This window comes from Aspergillus homomorphus, assembly GCF_003184865.1.
Source record: "Aspergillus homomorphus CBS 101889 unplaced genomic scaffold BO97scaffold_25, whole genome shotgun sequence".
In the NCBI taxonomy this organism is placed as follows: Eukaryota; Fungi; Ascomycota; class Eurotiomycetes; order Eurotiales; family Aspergillaceae; genus Aspergillus; species Aspergillus homomorphus.
The window spans coordinates 293,329-310,820 of NW_020291911.1; the positions used below are offsets into that span (position 1 = coordinate 293,329).

Consider the following 17,492-nt stretch of genomic DNA (forward strand, 5'->3'; position numbering starts at 1 on the left):
ACAATAATGTGACCAGCCACATGATCCATTCCTGTTCTCGTCACCGCCCAGCAACGGAGGTTATCGGCAAGACAACAACGATAAGTCTACCATTTGATGGGATATCAATGGCCCATTCTGTGCCGGTCACACGGTCTGCAATGGCTTCCTTCGAATCATCGATCCACGGTTTCAGGGATCCTTCACTAAGCGGGGATTCCCGTTGCTCAATTGTCGTCAGCGGCGAAGAAAAAAGAAAAAGAAACCGCCATGCCTAGACGAACCGAACCGGCGGGTATTTGGCTGGATCCACGAGGGCGATATCGGCCAATCCTGCATGCCATTGACGACTGAATATTGACTCATGCAATCGGTCCACCGTCATTCTTTTGCTGAATCGAGTATCTCGCGTCCTGCCTCGTTCTCCATTCTTGCTCAACGCCAGCAGATCTCATAATCCCTTGTTCAGACCGTGCTCATAGCCTGCTTGTTCGTCGCCCGTGTCCCCGTCCGATCCAACTAAAAATCCCACTGCTCCACCCACACCGGCTATCCTCAAAACCTAGCCCACTGCCCCTCGGGACCGCCCCCCCTCAGGTAGGTTGCAGAAGAAGAACTAAACCCCAACCCTGGTTCCGGAGCATACACTTAGCCGGGCTTGCCTCGCTGACATTCTCGAAGATACGCTCAAACCGTCTGCCCTCCTTTCCTATACCACCAAAATGACCGTTCTCGACTTGCATCCGTTGCCGGCGGACGAGATCTTCGCGCTGAACCGCGCATACAACAACGACACGTTCCCGCAAAAGGTCAGCCTGGGGGTGGGCGTGTACCGCACGGACGATGGCAAGCCGTGGCCGCTGCCGGTGGTGCGGCAGGCGGAGCAGCAACTCCTGGCGGAAGACAATCTGTTCCGGCACGAGTACACGGCGATTGAGGGCGACATCCCGTTCCTGGAGCTGGCTCGGGACCTGATGTTCGGGTTCGACGCGAAGCAGGCGACGGAGCAGCAGAAGGCGCAGCAGGGGCGGATTGGGTCGGTGCAGACGGTGGCCGGCACGGGCGCCAACCACCTGGGGGCGCTGTTCCTGGCGCACAAGATGAAACCGCGGACGGTGTGGCTGTCGGACCCGTCGTGGGCCAACCACCTCACGATCTGGGAGCTGGCCGGGGTGCCGCGGCGCACGTACCCGTACTACAAGGCGGACACGCGGTCGTTCGACTTCGAGGGCATGATGTCGACGCTGGAGGCCCACGCGCAGGCCGGCGACGTGATCCTGCTGCACGCCTGCGCCCACAACCCCACGGGCCTGGACCCCAACCAGGACCAGTGGAAGGCGATCGCCGACCTGTGCGAGCGCAAGCAGATCTTCCCCTTCTTCGACTCCGCCTACCAGGGCTTCGCCTCCGGCTCCGCCGACGAGGACGCCTGGGCCGTTCGCTACTTCCTCACCGAGAAGCCGCACCTCGAGATGTGCGTCGCCCAGAGCTTCTCCAAGAACTTTGGCTTGTACGGCCAGCGCGTCGGCGCCTTCCACTACGTCCTCGCCGAGGGCTCCCAGAATCTCCGCGACCTCGTCGTCAACAACCTCTGCCATCTGATCCGCGGCGAGTTCTCCATGGGCCCCGTCGGCGGCTGCACCATCGTCAAGAAGGTCCTCACCAACGACCAGCTGACCGCCCAGTGGCACGATGACCTCAAGGTCATGAGCTCGCGCATCAAGTCCATGCGCCAGGCCCTCTACAACGAGCTCGTGCGCCTTCAGACTCCCGGCACGTGGAAACACATCGTCGAGCAGGTAAGTCGTTCCACACAAATATACTAAGTGGACCAACCCAAATCTGACTGACAACCCAGAACGGCATGTTCTCCTACACCGGTCTCACCCCGACGCAGGTCGAGGCCCTCAAGGAGAAATACCACATCTACCTCCTGAAGTCTGGCCGAGCCTCCATCAGCGGCTGTAAGTAACTTGTTCTTGTCAACATCTGTTGGCCCTTACCAGCATACTGACCATAATCCTAGTGAGCCAGGGGAACGTTACCTACGTAGCACAGGCTATCGATGATATTGTCCGTACCGTCAACTAAGATGGTGGGGTAAAGCCCGGAAAGCACGGAATATAAAATATATATCAAGAGAAAATATAGACCGAGGTGGCGATGTAAGAATTGTAAATAGTGGAGAGGGGGCCAAGCCCGGCTGTGAATTATATATGTCTTGCGCACTGACAGCAAACACCGTGCACGACATTCAATGATAGATCCACAGATGTTTGCCCTTGCACGTGCAGTGCGCATGTCCATTACGTCAAATTAAACCGAGAACCAAGATTCAACGATAAGAGGAAGGCTTTCAGATTACCGTAAAAGAAAACATGCATGGCGGCAGACTGGTCAAGTTATAATGCGGAAATGGCGCCAACCCGAGGTAAGAAGAGAAAAGATCAAACACAAAAGTACAACAGTCGGTCAACAGTACGCATATCGGAAAAATATGTTGATACGAAGAACCATAGTAGTTTTTTTGCTTCTATCGGCTATAACTACAATCATAGACGCTTACAAAGTCCATTTGAATATCGTCGCGGCAAGAAAAGATAATTAGGAGACAAAGGAAAAGCGAAAGGGACTTATGGGGGTAGCACAACTAAAGCGGAACTTCATTGAAATCACCCTCGCCCTCTTTCGAGTGGCGCTCCTTACTCTCCTCCTCTGCTGGCTTGCCTTTTTCCTCCCCGGGGTGGTCGGAGTGCTCCTCCGCCGTGCTCGCCTGTTCCTGGTCGCTTCCACTGGCCCTCTCTTCCTCTTCCGGCGTCGCTCCCTCCGCTGCATCGTAATCTTCTTGTACGGGGGCCTCGTCTTTTTTGTCATCGTCATCGTCGTCCTTGGGGGGAACCGGGGGTGGAGGGGACATCCGGCCCTCGTCGGACGAGACCTCCCTCTCTTCGGCCGTCGGCTGGCCTGTCATCTCGGCACCGGGGAAGGGGGTCAGTGGGGGTTCCTCGAGCTGCTGTTGCTCTGCCTGCTGCGAGCTCGAGGGGGCCAAGTTCGACGGGGACGGGGACAGTGATGATTGGTCGGGGTCCGGGATTTGGTTCGAGCTCTGGTTATTGTTCTGTGACTGGCCCGTGGCGGTTAGGAGCGACGTAGCAGTCGAGGTTGTGCGCTGATGCTGCGTCGAGCTATGGATGGGGCCCAGCTGGCGAGCCTTGGGGTCCGCGTTGAGGTAATAGCCCCGGACGCTGACGATGGTGCCCTCAGCCTCACAGGCATCGACCCATTCGGGCACGACGACGGGGATGTTCATCTCCACCGCCTTCTCCCAGAGCGGGCCCCGGCCCTCCGTGCAGACGAAATGCGTGGTGTCGATGCGGACGGTATCGATCAGTTTGCCGCCGATGCGGTCGAGCGCGGCCGCGAGCGCATCCTTCTGCTGCGGGGCCAGCACCCCGGCTGTGACCGTGATGCCAGACAGATCAGTCATCTTGTGCGTGCGGCAGACGAGCTTCTCGGACTGGTAGGTCCCCGCGGTGGTGCGCAGGACCAGGTGGAAGGTATACTCGGTGTGGATGGCCAGGCCACTGATCTTGGTGCTACGTGTCTCGAGCGGTCGGGGGATGGAGCCGGCCTTGGAGCCATTGCGGTAGAGGGAGAGGGATTTCAGGGACGCAGTGGCCAGATCGATGGGATCCCATTCGAGAACGAGGGAGGTCTGGGTTGCGTTGCGGAGGCGGAGGATCGGAGGAGTAGGCGTCTTGATTCCGTAGGTGTTGAGGATGCGTTTTTGGAGGGTCTGGAAGGCGGTTGCGCTGGCGGTTTCGGCGGCGTGATTGCGCGCGACGGTAATGTCGACGATGCTACCGGAGGTGATGTTGTTTGGCAGGAGAACTGAGGGGAATTCGATCTGATGGGGAGTGGTCGGAGAGTCAGCATGGGTTCGGGGAGGTGGTTTGGGAATCGAAGAATGCAAGGAGCCTGCCACCTCGCAGCTGCATCTCGAGTCGAGAAACAGCAGAATAATCACTTACCAGTCTGTTGTCCTGAGTCAAGAGTACGGCGACTCCGGCGTCGACCTTGCCGACAGTCAAGGATACCAACATAGTCGATAAGGTGGAGGAGCGCACGCAAGCTGTCAAGTGAAGCAACCGACTGGGCAGTCAGAAATAGCGCACCAAGTGATCTCGACGCCAAAAGAAGGAGAGATTCAAGGAACAAGAAAAGGAGGCCTGCGTCCAGGCAGTCGTTCCGGCGCGATGATGAGGATGAGGAAGAGGAGTACGTAAGGCAGGTGGTATGTCGGAGATGTTGTTTTGATTCTCCTCAAAGATCGGCCCGTTAGGAACGAACCAAACGTTGCCAAGGACCCTCGGCCGCGATCAAGAGGCATGTCCATGCTATACAATATGATATTATTTCTATTCATCTATTTACAGAAGAATGTGCCAAATTGTTCTCAAATGATCCTGACTGTCTCATCTTCTCCTTGGATAATAAGCAGACACACGCGGTCTCCCTGGCGGCGGAACCTTGCCCTTCTTCACGTTTGGATCCTTGAGCATGGTCTGGATTACCTCATGCACAATCAAATCCATATCCCTCTCAATCTCTGAGGATTTCGCGTTGAGGACCGGTTCCTGAATAATGACGTTAAGCGTCCCTCGGAGACCGTCAATATGTTTCGCCTCCTGAGGCTCCCTGGCAAACGAACTGATTGCTCGGCCGTCTCTATCGTATCCACGCGCTTCCATCGCTTTGCGAAAGGCTACTCTAGACCTTCCCAATGCCCATGACCGAACAACACTTTTGTATGATGAGATCATGCTGTGACTCATTGAGTACCATAGCGTATCGCGAGGGCGGTTCTGGTAGAGATGAGAGATTTTGCATTTGACAGGGTTCTTAGGTAACAGTAATTGTGAACGGGCAATGTAGGGCATTATATGGTCGGTATGATAATTGATGCCGTAAAGCGCCGTCTTGAGACGCAGCTTTACTGCGGAATTGCGCATCGGGTTGAGGGGCATGTTTGGTGTCAAGAAATCGATGACTCCCACTAATTCGCCGTTAAGGGTGGATCCAGGTGTTCCCCTACAACTGATATAAACACACCAGAGTAGCACTAGATGGTCTGTTCCTATGCCAACCAGGTCCGAACAAAGAGGAGCCGACTCTTCCAAAGAGATGAACGAGGTCGATGGAAGTTCGGATTCGACAAGCAAGCGACTGTTGAAAGCTCGATTAAGCCAGTTTCAAATAAGCCATTTAGAGGCGTAGGGGCGAGGCCAGATGCGTATATTACGAAGTTGGAAGAGCGTGGGGGCCTCGAATGCCAAAATCAGACATGCATGAAGAGTTCGTAATAATGAAGGTAAGAATACTTTCTTTCTTTCCTTCTATCGATAAAGCGACTCTATCATTTCTGTCACAGGGCGGTCAGACCCATCTTACCCATGATTGGCAGGCTCCTCGCTGACTCTTAAGGCAGGAATCAGGCTCATAACACCCACTGGGTGCTGACATAAGATGCGGCAAAGCCTGAAAAGCGTCGAAATCATCGTTGTCTCTTTCTGTCTCCCACCCCCACTTTCAACCCTCTGCTGGTCCGTAGGGACGTCCATCTTATCACCTCCCCTTTTTGTGTTCGATCATCGGCTATCGCATCGAGTGGAAGAATAACGCGGTTAGCGAGATTTCACCATGCCCAAGAACAAGGGAAAGGTGAGCACACGCCCCCTATGAACCCCGCCTCACAGATTTTCGCACTGCTTCGAAACGGGCGCCACACGACTTTCACCACCAAAGACCGCTGCGCTGGAGTGTTTATGTCAAGAATGCAGCTGTCTAGGTGGTGAGGCCTGGCGTTGTCGAGTACACGATACCACTATTTTGTCATAATACTACCTCCCCCCCCCCCTTCTATGAGGACCTTTGTGCTGATGCATGATCCTACCAACAGGGCGGTAAGAACCGTCGTCGTGGAAAGAACGAGAACGACAACGAGAAGCGTGAACTCGTCTTCAAGGAGGAGGGCCAGGAGTACGCGCAGGTCGTGAAGATGCTCGGTAACGGCCGCCTGGAGGCGCTGTGCTTCGACGGCGAGAAGCGCCTGGCACACATCCGTGGCAAGCTCAGGAAGAAGGTCTGGATCAACCAGGGCGACATCATTCTTCTGTCGCTGCGTGACTACCAGGACGAGAAGGGCGACGTCATCATGAAGTACACCGCCGATGAGGCCAGAAGTCTCAAGGCTTACGGCGAGTTGCCCGAACACGCCAAGATCAACGAGACCGACACCTACGGCCACGAGGGCTTCGAGGACAACGTCGAGTTCGACGAGGACCGCGAGAGCGAAGACGAGAAGGAGATCGATGTCGACGAGCTCTAAATTCCCTTCTCCCCTCTCGTCTCCGATGCATTCATACCCCTTTGCGCGAGGAGAGCTCCCCTGGGATTCATTCTCGCCCCCCTTCTCTCTTCTCGCCACACGTCCTTCATGCTTTCCCTCTCGGCAAATCAAACGTCCTTTCTCCGGGGAAAGGAATGTGTCCCAGTTTCCGGACCCTGTGCGAGCCAACATCCGCTTGCTTTAGGGTATTTGTGAAACCTAGGCGCTTGGCTTGGGTCTTACTCGCCTACGCCACCCTTTTCTTTCCCCTGAGAAGGCCTCTGGAGGATGGATGAAGGCAGCAGCGGCGTCTCCCCACCCGCTTCGCAACAGGCGCTCGCTTCAATCTCTCGTGTGGCCCCTCGCAAACTCAGGGTATGAATCATTGGCAGGGATAGACTTAAGGGCTGTCTCGGTTGGGTCCTCTTGGTCCCTGGATCATGGTCCATCATGAGGGATGCTCTTGGGTCGTCTACGGAGGAATGGGTCGCAATACGTACGGAAAAAAAGGCAGGCTGCGTGCAGCTTGGCTTGTGTTGACGATTTTCTTTTTCTGTTCCCTGGTTTTGCTATCTTCAAAATTCGCTCCTTTTTTTCTTCTTTTTGAAAACCTGGATGATAGAGTTATGAAATGGCTACGAATACAAAACCTACTATCAAATCCAGTTTCTTCTATCCCGTAATCTTAGCCCGCAGCTTGTTGCCTCAGGCCGCTTGTTAGCATTGTAGAGTAGAATCATAAGTGTATAAATACAGTAGCCAAGATGTCTTAACTATCCTCAAACACGCTCTTTCGAAAGAAACCAACTATCTTGCGTGCAGCTTCGATTCCAACAATAGGATCCAGTTGCTCCACACTCATATTCGCAAGCTCATGGATATTCTCCGTTTCCAGGATCAGCCGCTCGAGAACAGCGGGCGTGACACCAGGCACGGCTCGGAGCATGTCCTGAGGCAGGAGGTTAAAGGTGCGGTGCTCGATGCCGGCGGCCGCCATGATATCGCCGGGATGGGAGGACGAGGCGATATCCATGTCGAGGCCGATCTGCACGGCGCGAATCGGGTCGGGCTCAGGGTTGTTCTTCTTGAGCTCGGCGAAGATCTCCGCCGTCTGGTAGGGGGACGAGGACCAGATGATCCGCAGCTTGGGGAAGGTCAGGGTGAGGAGGACGAGCAGGTGCTGCGCCGACTTGGGGCTGGAGGGATTGACCAGGGAGCTGTTGGCCGACAGCGTGCTGGCGCCAGAGGACGAGAAGCCGAAGTCAGTCAGGAAGGTCGTGCCGGGCGTGGTTGCGGACGCGAAGGCGTCGAAGGTGAAGGACTTGTTCTGGTCGAACTCAATGAGGAGGAAGGGGTTCTTGTAGTGTTGCAGCATCGTCTCCGCTTGGTTGTAGAGGCGGCCATTGCGCAGCGAGGTGATAAGGTCGCGGACGGACTTGCGCTCGACGCAGATGTCCGGTGTGAGGATGTAGTCGCCCACCGTAAGCTGGCAAGGAACTACGATCATGTTGTTTCCGTGGAGCAAAGACGGTAGAGCGCTTCGGAACTCCCGCACGTCGACCACCACCCGCGGAGGTGATGCTGTTGCGGCCAGTCGACCCCCTCCGGCGATGCGAGTGTTCACGGTCCGTAGGAATTGCTCTTGGGGATCCTCCAGGCTTTTGTCGTGAACAATAGTGACGGCCATGCTCTAGTGAATATTGTTAATGAGGTTGCGGTTTCGCCAGGTCTTGGACAGGTACATACGCCTTTCTCCTTGATCAGCTTCGTGAACGAGTCCTTTTCTCGGCGTACAGCACTCAGATATCTTTGTTCTTCAACCGAGCCTCCATAGTAGACAAAATACACACGCACATTCCTGCCCACATGAGAGCTCCTGTAGACCTCGACTCGTCGAATGAACGCAGGGTCTGGTTCGTACATAATGATGTATCGTGGACGGACCTCCTCGAGGATGTGTTCGTCCATGTCGCCATCGTAAGGGTGTATCATGATCAAATCGTTCATATCATATAATTCGTAATAGTCGTCCATGCCTTCCAGGTCCTCCACAATGATCTCTTCCTTCTGAGTCTCTTCGATCTCCGTGGGCTTGATCTCGTCCAAGAGCGCCGTGACTTGGCTAGAAGGTTCCATCTCCACCTGGATGCCGGCGTTGGGCGCTCGTCCTGGCCCAGTTGCTGCACCTCCACCACGAACGCGACGTCGCTTACTTGCGGGTGCTCTGGAATTCATAGCTCCAGGTGTGGCTGGGCTTGTTGTACCGTTGGTATCTTCGTTGGGTGGTTTGGATGAAAGATTCTTGCTGACATTGGACAAAGAAGCCTTCCAGTCCAAGTATTCTCGTAGCCTTCGGCGCATCATCACATCAGCTGAGCCTTTCTTCTCACCCATGGCATCACCGGGGTCAGAACTCTCCCGCTTCCTGTTGCCTACGTGAGCGTGCATCGTTGCAAGGTACTCTCGAAGTTGCCGACAAGTTCGTTGGTCACTGCACATGATCAACACGGTACTGTTAGATTCGTCCACAGTTGTGGGGTTTAAATATGCATCGGTCTCGATCTCCTCAAGTACTTCGGCGAGAACCTCCCACTTAGGTTGTTCTTCTAGGATGGGCTGAAGGGTGGTAGGAAATGATGTCAACGATGAGCGGGCCACCTCATTGCTTATTTTACCTTGATAAACCCTCGCTTTCGCCGTTTGAAACAGCACATCAGCAGAGTCAAGGAAGAGCCAGGGGGAGTAGTTGTGCCTTGTAGAGCCAGGTGGTGGAGTGTGGGCAGTAACGATGAGGTCGAGGAATTTGAGGAATGATACGGCATCGTAGGTAAGCAGAGCACTGGTCTTCGGTCAACATTTGAAGATGCATGGTGAACGTACTCGTTTTCGGCAGGACGATAGGGGAACCTTGAAGGAGGAAACGTACTGGAGAATAGCACGTAGATCCGACAAATCACTAACTATTTGCCTGGTCCTGAAACTCACCCGGTGCCACATAGGGTCGAGCTGGCGCCTGATTGCGATATCGAAGCTTCGGTGCAAAGCACTGTCCAGGGTCCAGTCTGCAATATCAAGCCCGGTGTTTGCTTTCTTTAGCTCTCCGATGCAAATTTCTACACACTCGAGAACAGCGTTTTGGATGTCCCGCATCTTGTCACTCATGGGGACCTCAAGCTCGATCACCTCGGCTTTCCTGTGACCCTCCAAAGACTCTGCAACGGTGACATGAAAGCGAGGCCATAGCGATGCCTTGCGAAGGAAAAGATTTCGCATGGAGGTGGCCAATGGAGCAAACCCTGTTGTGAACGGCTCGGGGGAATCCGAGAACGCCTTGAGAAACCCGGTCTTGTTGTCTTCTCTATACACACGAATGATGAAAGCTTCGAGCGATGTCGCGAGAATCCTACACAATATCAGTATTTGGGTGCCCCCTATTACCGAACGACTTACTTGTCGGCATGAAGCACAACCATCCCCGTCACTTTCGAAGGGTCGAGGAGTTCTATTGGTGAGATTGATATCAGCAATAAGTCATTCAAGTAAGCGCACAGTGATACCTACTGGACAAGAAGTCCACCACCAGTATTCTGGACGTCACACTCAGGACACCACCCGCAGCATATAACTTCTCTCTGTGCGACCATTAGCACGCAATCCTCGGCAGTGTACCGCTCGCGAGCTACCTCATTGAAACAGTGGCTCTATCCGTATTGATCACCTTCAGGCCTCTAGCCAAAGGGGTCTTGCTGATGGCATAGTGTTCCGCAAGCGCTACAAGCTGTTGTCAGCCACTTGCCTGCGATAGCCGTCATGGTCGGGATCGCCGCTTACCCTCCCCAATCCACTCATTCTCTCGATCATCGGCACCAACGACCAATACAAGGTTATTTCCGGCAGCATCGTAGAAGTGAAGCAAGTTGGTCACTAGCCGGAGGAGACCTAGGCCTCGCGCAAGGATCACTAACTCATCCTCCGTGCGCAGTTCGGTGAAGATGTCCTGCTGGTATTGCTGATTTCATCATGTTAGTGACTTCGTGGTATGTCTGATAAAGTTCCCGGGGAACTATAACACTCACTAGAGGCAGAGACAGCTTCACCGGGACAGTGGCTCGTTCAGGCGGCATGAGGACACTCTTGACGCGATAGAGGCAGCATCGCAGCGCGCTGAGAGGAGCAAAGTGAACACGAAATCACGTGCATTATGATGTAATGATTCCTTTTCGGGACTATTTTCAGCAGCCCGTTGCCGGAGCCCGTTGCAAGAGTCTGTTGCAAGCCGATGCAGTTGGAGTACGGGCATACAGTAATTACGTACAGGTTTAGCAGGGGTAAACGGCCGGGGGGGGGGGATTTGTTTACTTCATGACACTAAAGTAACCGCTCGTGGGGAGGCGTGTGCTTCGCGATGTCAAGGTCACTGCATACAATAATTGGTCACGCCAAGTAAATATATCCCCGCAATCCGTCTTTAATGTGACATTTCATTACACCGACGGAATAACATTCGTAGTCTTCATGATCAATACAAAGTATGAAAGTAGGCCATTCAACATATCCTGCATCACTCCTGGTGTTTCACTGGTTTAGCTCCTTCTTACGTGCCTCGATCTCTTCCTTTGTTGCTTTGGGGGGCAAGTCTAGGATAGAGAGGTTAATGATGCGACATTCAACCGGTTGAAAGCACTAAGCTTACTATCCATGATCACAGGGCCCTTCCGCATGTAATCGTCCTCCGAGGGCTTCTTTGTACCCTGACTGGGCTCTTTCTGTGCCGAGGAGTTGGAAGGGTTGTCGTTGTTACTGCCCTGAGCAGCAGGGAAGCTAGCAGGCTCGGATGGGATGACAGGCATAGTGACAAGTTTGATTTGGCTTAGTGGTAGATGCGTAGTAGGTATGAAGAAGAGTATGTATGATTCTGGGGAGGTTTTCAGAGCAGTTGCAGCCAGAGAAGTGATAGGAGAGAAGCGGGCTTTCTATAGTTGTAGGCCACGCGATGACGTCGGTTGGGATCGATACTCCGACATGATAAGTTCACAATGTAAGCACACTCGCAGCCACATGATCGATCCATGCTTGTAATAGAGTCAGTGATAGGACGTTGCCTAGAGGCAAAAGTTAATCCATTCGAGTATCGTACTTAGCATTACTACCATGGACTGTGTCATTTCTGCCTAAGATGGCCGTTGGTAGAGGCGGCGACATCTACGGAGTAGTCTAGCTAGAACTATGGCACAATAGGGAGCATGATCGATGGCCGTAATTAGTCTAAGACTACATAAACCAGTAGTCCTTCGAGAAGCACGCAGAAGTCAGTTATAAGATATAGCAGTCGCAGGCCGTAATGGCATATTGGCATAGTATTTAGCAGCATTGATTGATTGCGGTGAATAGACCCGGCTACCTGCAAAAGATCCCCACCGCGCGCCTCCCTAGTGCCACCCGCCTTAGCCTCTCTCTCTCTCTCTCTCTCCGCCTAGGTATCCTTCCCCCTCACGCTTCTCTTCTTGCTACTTGACCTCTTCTGCCCCATCATCCTTCAAGGCGGATTTTCATAGCAGCAGTCAGTCTCTTCAGGTGAGCCCTTCAAGAGATAGCCTTTCTCTTATTAATTCTTCTCCCCATTGTTCTTATTCTCACTCCCACCGAAGCTCCCTGCAGAATCCGAGAGAATTCAAGCCCCCCCGCCCCCTACTCTCACTGCCTTCCGTTACTGTCGCGCCGTATCAGTGAACAGCCGTGCCTGAGGATCAACAACCATTCTGATCCATTGGGCCTACAAAATCGCACCAAATCACCTGCGATGCGTCCGCGAGAAACTACATAATCGCCTTGATCGCAATTTTCATACTCCACCTTCCCTAGTTCATTGTCCAGAACTGCCCGGTACCTCGTCATGCCTTCTATACTCACCGACTCCGACAAGGAGACTGTTAGAAGAATTGTTCCTAAGCCTGCGAACAAGATCCTTGCTGTAGCCGTTGCGCGCCTCTACGTGGCATATCCAGACCCCCAGAGATGGACTTACACTGGTTTACAAGGTGCTGCAGTGCTGGCAAATGACTTGGTTGGCCGCACCTTCTGGCTCAAATTGGTAGATGTCTCGGTAAGCGCATCCCTCAAGCTCTGAATAATAATCTCTAACCAATTCAATCTTCTGCACTGCAGCCTGCTGGAAGAGGCGTCATTTGGGATCAAGAGATCTACGATAACTTCGCATACAACCAGGACCGCACATTCTTCCATACCTTTGAGCTCGAAGACTGTCCCGCCGGGTTCTCTTTCGCAGACGAGAAAGAGGCTAAGACTTTCATCAAGAAAGTTCACGAGCGAGAGAAGCATGCGAGCAAAGAGACACGGCAGACACCATTTGCGTCGACTCGTGGCCAGGGCCCTGCCCCGGTGGTGAACGGCAAACACGGCGTAGGCCGATCGTTGTTTGGCAGCTTGCTCGGGCATCGCTCATCGTCCGGGTCTCACGCGCAAACGATCACGCCTGCAGAACTACCACCCGCACCTTCGATTCAGGTCGCTCCCCCGCCGCCTCCAGTTAGCCCGCCACGCAAGGAGCTGCCTTTCGACACCAGCGACCCGGCATGGAAGGGGCTACTGGATGAACTCTTGCAGATGGGAATCACAGAGGACCAGATAGCGGAGAACTCCGATTTCATCAAGGCGTATATTGAGCAGAAACAGGGTGCTTCTGGTTCAGACTCTAGTCCGTCTCTGGCTGATGACCAGAGGCGAGGAAAAGCTCCACCTCCGCCTCCCCCTTCTGCCCCGCCAACTCCGAAGGTGGCAGCCCTCAGCCCGCAGAACACTGGCAACAGTGGGGGTAGCAGACGTGGCGCTCCTCCGCCCCCTCCTCCATCACGCAGGACTCGGACTGATGTCGACGATGAACCTGCTACGCCTGCATCGAACCGCGAGCCTTCGCCTCCAAGAAACCGCTTCCGTGCCCCTCCACCAATTGCAGATGCAGGTAAATTTGCCCATATTACGGGTTCCATTGCTCCCGGTCGTCAGCGAGCAATGTCCAGCACGAATCCAGGCCCTCCCCCTCCCCCTCGGCCTCCCAAGACACCAATGGAAGATAATCATTCTCGGTTTGGAGTGCCACCTCCTTTTGATGGAGTGCGAAAGGTGTCCGCTCCGCCAGCACCACCGAGCCGCAGCCCTATACCTTCCGCGCCGCCGCCGCCGCCTCCGCGCACAATGAGCCCTGCCGCGCCACCCCAACTTCCACCCAAGATTCCCAATGCTGCCGCTCCAGGTCCCCCGCCTCCTCCCCCAAGAAGTCCAGCTTCAGTACCTCCGCCTCCTCCACCTGTACCCTCGAGCTCCCGCCCAATCCCACCTCCACCGGCGAGTAGCGCAATTCCGCCGCCTCCTCCCCCACCACCATCGTCAAGCGTGCCTCCCCCTCCGCCGCCCCCACCCCCTTCGCACCCTTCAGCACGCGCAGCACCCTCATTACCCCCACCTCCGCCGCCGCCTCCGTCAAGCACTGGACCTCCTCCCCCTCCACCGCCGCCGCCTGCACCAGGCGGTTCTGCTCCTCCACCTCCACCGCCACCACCTCCTGGTGCTGGCGCTCCTCCACCTCCACCACCACCCCCTCCTGGCGTTGGTGCTCCTCCGCCACCACCTCCACCAGGTGGTGCCGCTCCATCACTGCCCGCTCCGGATGCGGGTAGAAATGACCTCTTGGCTGCTATCCGAGCATCAGGAGGGAAAGGAGGCGGTGGACTCAAGAAGGTCAAAGACTCGGAGAAGAAAGACCGAAGTGGTGCCTTTGTGCCCGGCTCTAGTGACTCAGCCGCGGCTACACCAAGTCCTGGAGGCGCGCCTCAAGCAGGGTTGGCTGGAGTTCTACAAGACGTCCTGGCAAAGAGAAAGCAAAAGGTCAGCGGGAGCGGTAAGTATTTCCTTGTCTTCTACTCTTTCCGCCTCCTGTGGTAGGTTCATAGCTGATTTTTACTGGCAGATGACGAAAAGGAGGACGACGACGATTGGTGATTGCTGGGCGGCATCTACCTTCTCGATGCTATTTCGTTCTGGCGTTGCAGTGTGTTAAGCATGATTGTTTGCGCCAGATATCTTTGTTCTATACCTTCCCTTCCGTTCTCTTTAAGTGCCCAGGGTTCACTCTGCTTACTGTGCGGTCGGCACGCCTGGCAGTCGGTTGTCTTAACTAGCTAGTCCTTGCGCAGTGCAGCTGTACTTCCTAATCGGGTGATGGTGACTTCCTGAACACATTGCTCTATTTGATTCTATAGACGAGAAATTGGAAGTCGGTGTCTCGCCAAATTCCTTGGAGCCTAGACGCGAGCCTTGGTGCCTTAGTCAGGTACGTTTTCCGTCCTGTGACGTAATCCACCAACGGGAACCTGTCAGCGGGTGGGGCTCAGACTTTCTCCAGGAGTAAGTATGGACCATGGAGAAACATGATCTTAGAGAATCATCTTAAGTTCGTGATTCTTCATTAAGATATGGGACTCGAAGCGACCACTGGCTCCTAGATACATTTTGCTTTGTACAGATTCACTTGTGGCTGTATCGCTTTCTGATATCGAAGACATTGGGCGGCAGCATGAATGTATAAAAGACACAACAACAAGGAGAAAGCCAGTCCAATTGTTCAGTAGTAACATACTCACATATCATATCGATTAGTCATGTTTGTCAATTCCTTTCTCATAAGGACGATAAGGGGTAACTAGGTACCTGAGTAGAGAGAGTTGTATCTTTATCGTGAGCAGAACATCGGATAAGGGTCCGGATCATCACTCGGCCCGGGCGCGCGCAACAACTTGCGGCGCGGGAAAAAGATAGACGAATCCATTTCCGCCGGTCAAGATCTAGGACGAGTGGCGGTCGTCTTTCTGGTTGTTGATGAAGTCATCGCATGTGCCTCAGAAATGCCGTCCCCATCGTCTCTACCATCTTCAGCCCCATCGGCGTCTCTCCTCCGGTTCCTGCGTTCTCAGTCCGAGTCTCTCTTTTTCACAGCCAACCCAACGACTCGGGGCCAGACCCGACCGCCGCCTCGTCTGCCAACGCTGAGAAACTTCACCAACTGCAGTCGAATCGATCCATTGCCATGCCACGAACCGCTCCAGGCTAGTCTACTACCCCTGCCCAGTTTTTCAGCCCGCGGCCGGGGTAGTGGTGCAAGATGCCGAGCTTCATTAACACCGCCTCTCGCCGCGCCGGCATTTCCCGTTCCTAATGCGCAACCATCGCGCGCGGTGTCCACCAAAGACCGGCCATTCTACCGCAGGCTACTCGACTGGAGGCGGAACAAGGCCGCAGAAAGCAACAAGTACCTGCGCACTCCACCCAGTTTGATCGGCGACGGCACGGAGCCGGGCTTTACTCTCGGGCGCGGACTGGCGGCCAAGGCTACGAACGAGCCGCGACTGCGATGTACGGAATTTGACAGCAACGGGAATGTCACTCTGGTGAATGGCGAGTTCAAGAAGAGTGAGCTGATTGCAAAGGTGGGCGTTTCCCCGCATGTCCTGATTCTCATGGATTCCCTCCAGTTAACGCAGCCTTGCCCTAGTATGGCCTTCTTCCTCGGGATCTTCGCAAGATCGACTCGTCCACGCTGCCTCATATTCTTGTCCGGCCCAGCGCGATCCTGATCAATCTTTTACATCTCCGTGTTCTGATCAAGGCTGATCGAGTGCTCGTGTTCGATGCGTACGGATCGACCGACTCCTACATGCAGTCCCTGTTCGTATATGATCTGGAGGGCAAGCTGCGGCAGCGACAGGGACAAAGCGCGGGCGCTTTGCCTTACGAGTTCCGGGCGCTCGAAGCAGTCTTGATTAGTGTCACCAGTGGCTTGGAGGAGGAGTTCAACGGCGTCCGGGAACCCGTCGTGCGCGTTCTCCGGGCCCTGGAAGAGGACATTGATCGTGAGAAACTGCGCCATCTGCTTATCTACTCGAAGAAACTGGGTACTTTCGAGCAGAAGGCTCGCCTGGTGCGTGACGCGATTGATGACCTGTTGGAAGCGGACGACGACCTGGCTGCCATGTACCTCACGGAGCGTGGAAAGAAAATTGAGCGTGAAGAGGATGATCACCAAGAAGTTGAAATGCTACTGGAATCGTATCATAAAGTATGCGATGAAATTGTCCAGGCAAGCGGCAACTTGGTGACGGGAATCCGTAACACAGAAGAAGTGTGAGTTATGTTCGCTTGGAAGTCTTACCATTGGCTAAGTGACTAATCCCATTATATAGTGTCAAAGCTATCTTGGATGCAAACCGCAACTCTCTCATGCTCCTCGACTTGAAATTCAGCATCGGCACACTTGGACTCGCAACCGGAACCCTCTTCTCCGCACTTTATGGAATGAACTTGAAGAACTTCATTGAAGAATCGGATCTGGGATTCGGCGCTGTCTCTGTGACTTGCTTCGCTATCACGCTCGTCGTCTGCGTGTATGGACTGGCAAAGCTGCGTAAGCTCCAGCGTGTTAGGATGTGGGGTGAAGATGGCGCAGGCGGCTCGCCTATCGTTCATCTACCCACGAGGGGCGGAGGTCATGTGGGCCACCGGCCAAACTGGCGGGCTGATACTATCGAGCCTGTTTGGGGTAGTCTGCCTGGTGAGGCACGCTCGGAGCGATTGAAGCGCATCAGAGACAGCTCAGTTGCGGCTGCTGTTAAGTCCGCGGCGGCGCAGCGAGCATCCTCGTCGACTACGGCCGGCAATGCCCTTTCGAAGGCAGAAGGCATTCCGTCCAAGGAAGCATAGAAGCTCTCCATATGCTCCAATGCTTTCATGATCCAGTGATGATGGCTCACTCTTACGTCTCTTACGATAGTCTTGATTCAACGCCTGATCTGATAATGGGGCCATCACACCGTTACAGATGTGTCATTTGTAATAGTTTGCACGCAAGGTGATAATCTTCCTCTTCGCTCATTGTAATAGAAATGCATGGTCGGAGTTCTTCTCGTGCGTTTTTTCCCCTTCGATGCTTGATCGGAGTATCCGTCCAGGTCTATGCTTCACATCTTGAGAACTCCCATCTCAGTCATTTGTTTTTCCTCTTATGAAGTTGAGCTCGTGCTCGATGTCTATAGACTATTAGACACAGTTTATAGAA

General features: G+C 54.2%; 8 protein-coding genes across 8 annotated transcripts; 4 read left to right on the forward strand and 4 right to left on the reverse strand.

The window, feature by feature from the left end:
• Positions 1-701: 701 nt before the first annotated feature.
• BO97DRAFT_348120 (putative aspartate transaminase) lies at positions 702-2,070 on the forward strand (the record flags this gene model as incomplete). Its single annotated transcript, XM_025691875.1, has 3 exons — positions 702-1,778; positions 1,838-1,943; positions 2,006-2,070. 3 exons carry the CDS (start codon positions 702-704, stop codon positions 2,068-2,070), a joined length of 1,248 nt encoding a protein of 415 aa, XP_025550174.1.
• A 559-nt stretch (positions 2,071-2,629) lies between these two features.
• BO97DRAFT_393039 (putative chitin biosynthesis protein (Chs5)) lies at positions 2,630-4,276 on the reverse strand (the record flags this gene model as incomplete). Its single annotated transcript, XM_025693903.1, has 3 exons — positions 4,011-4,276; positions 3,129-3,886; positions 2,630-3,083 (listed from the first exon to the last, which is right to left on the reverse strand). The coding sequence occupies exons 1-3, from the start codon at positions 4,080-4,082 to the stop codon at positions 2,630-2,632; spliced, it is 1,284 nt and encodes a 427-aa protein (XP_025550175.1). The 5' UTR covers positions 4,083-4,276.
• BO97DRAFT_110648 (uncharacterized protein) lies at positions 4,269-5,141 on the reverse strand. The gene has a single exon (XM_025689899.1). It carries the CDS (start codon positions 5,004-5,006, stop codon positions 4,455-4,457), a length of 552 nt encoding a protein of 183 aa, XP_025550176.1. The 5' UTR covers positions 5,007-5,141; the 3' UTR covers positions 4,269-4,454.
• A 797-nt stretch (positions 5,142-5,938) lies between these two features.
• On the forward strand, positions 5,939-6,367 carry BO97DRAFT_330220 (translation initiation complex factor eIF1A; the record flags this gene model as incomplete). The annotated part of the gene is made up of 1 exon (XM_025691340.1): positions 5,939-6,367. A coding segment is annotated over one exon (429 nt), but the record flags the coding sequence as incomplete, so codon positions are not given.
• Positions 6,368-7,045: 678 nt separating this feature from the next.
• Positions 7,046-10,491, reverse strand: BO97DRAFT_371451 (ssDNA endodeoxyribonuclease RAD1; the record flags this gene model as incomplete). Its single annotated transcript, XM_025692819.1, has 8 exons — positions 7,046-8,057; positions 8,114-9,206; positions 9,294-9,770; positions 9,818-9,869; positions 9,929-9,999; positions 10,051-10,138; positions 10,199-10,376; positions 10,444-10,491. 8 exons carry the CDS (start codon positions 10,489-10,491, stop codon positions 7,137-7,139), a joined length of 2,928 nt encoding a protein of 975 aa, XP_025550178.1. The 3' UTR covers positions 7,046-7,136.
• A 252-nt stretch (positions 10,492-10,743) lies between these two features.
• BO97DRAFT_444230 (uncharacterized protein) lies at positions 10,744-11,642 on the reverse strand. The gene is made up of 3 exons (XM_025698437.1): positions 11,505-11,642; positions 11,061-11,439; positions 10,744-11,004 (listed from the first exon to the last, which is right to left on the reverse strand). The coding sequence occupies exons 2-3, from the start codon at positions 11,215-11,217 to the stop codon at positions 10,943-10,945; spliced, it is 219 nt and encodes a 72-aa protein (XP_025550179.1). The 5' UTR covers positions 11,218-11,439; positions 11,505-11,642; the 3' UTR covers positions 10,744-10,942.
• A 216-nt stretch (positions 11,643-11,858) lies between these two features.
• Positions 11,859-14,671, forward strand: BO97DRAFT_371453 (WASP family protein). The gene is made up of 4 exons (XM_025692820.1): positions 11,859-11,941; positions 12,016-12,470; positions 12,533-14,282; positions 14,352-14,671. The coding sequence occupies exons 2-4, from the start codon at positions 12,261-12,263 to the stop codon at positions 14,381-14,383; spliced, it is 1,992 nt and encodes a 663-aa protein (XP_025550180.1). The 5' UTR covers positions 11,859-11,941; positions 12,016-12,260; the 3' UTR covers positions 14,384-14,671.
• A 552-nt stretch (positions 14,672-15,223) lies between these two features.
• Positions 15,224-17,278, forward strand: BO97DRAFT_371455 (CorA family magnesium transporter). The gene is made up of 3 exons (XM_025692821.1): positions 15,224-15,867; positions 15,933-16,561; positions 16,621-17,278. Exons 1-3 carry the CDS (start codon positions 15,286-15,288, stop codon positions 17,135-17,137), a joined length of 1,728 nt encoding a protein of 575 aa, XP_025550181.1. The 5' UTR covers positions 15,224-15,285; the 3' UTR covers positions 17,138-17,278.
• The last annotated feature ends 214 nt before the right edge of the window (positions 17,279-17,492 follow it).

Excerpts from the sequence above, each read along its gene's own strand:
- BO97DRAFT_371455 (XM_025692821.1), top strand. The coding sequence starts at position 15,286 with ATGCCGTCCCCATCGTCTCTACCATCTTCAGCCCCATCGGCGTCTCTC. Across the intron at positions 15,868-15,932 it reads AGAGTGAGCTGATTGCAAAG|TATGGCCTTCTTCCTCGGGA; the intron begins GTGGGCGTTTCC and ends GCCTTGCCCTAG. Across the intron at positions 16,562-16,620 it reads ATCCGTAACACAGAAGAAGT|TGTCAAAGCTATCTTGGATG; the intron begins GTGAGTTATGTT and ends CCCATTATATAG.
- BO97DRAFT_371453 (XM_025692820.1), top strand. The coding sequence starts at position 12,261 with ATGCCTTCTATACTCACCGACTCCGACAAGGAGACTGTTAGAAGAATT. Across the intron at positions 12,471-12,532 it reads TCAAATTGGTAGATGTCTCG|CCTGCTGGAAGAGGCGTCAT; the intron begins GTAAGCGCATCC and ends TCTGCACTGCAG. Across the intron at positions 14,283-14,351 it reads GCAAAAGGTCAGCGGGAGCG|ATGACGAAAAGGAGGACGAC; the intron begins GTAAGTATTTCC and ends TTTTACTGGCAG.
- BO97DRAFT_110648 (XM_025689899.1), bottom strand. The coding sequence starts at position 5,006 with ATGCCCCTCAACCCGATGCGCAATTCCGCAGTAAAGCTGCGTCTCAAG.
- BO97DRAFT_444230 (XM_025698437.1), bottom strand. The coding sequence starts at position 11,217 with ATGCCTGTCATCCCATCCGAGCCTGCTAGCTTCCCTGCTGCTCAGGGC. Across the intron at positions 11,005-11,060 it reads GGGCCCTGTGATCATGGATA|ACTTGCCCCCCAAAGCAACA; the intron begins GTAAGCTTAGTG and ends TCTCTATCCTAG.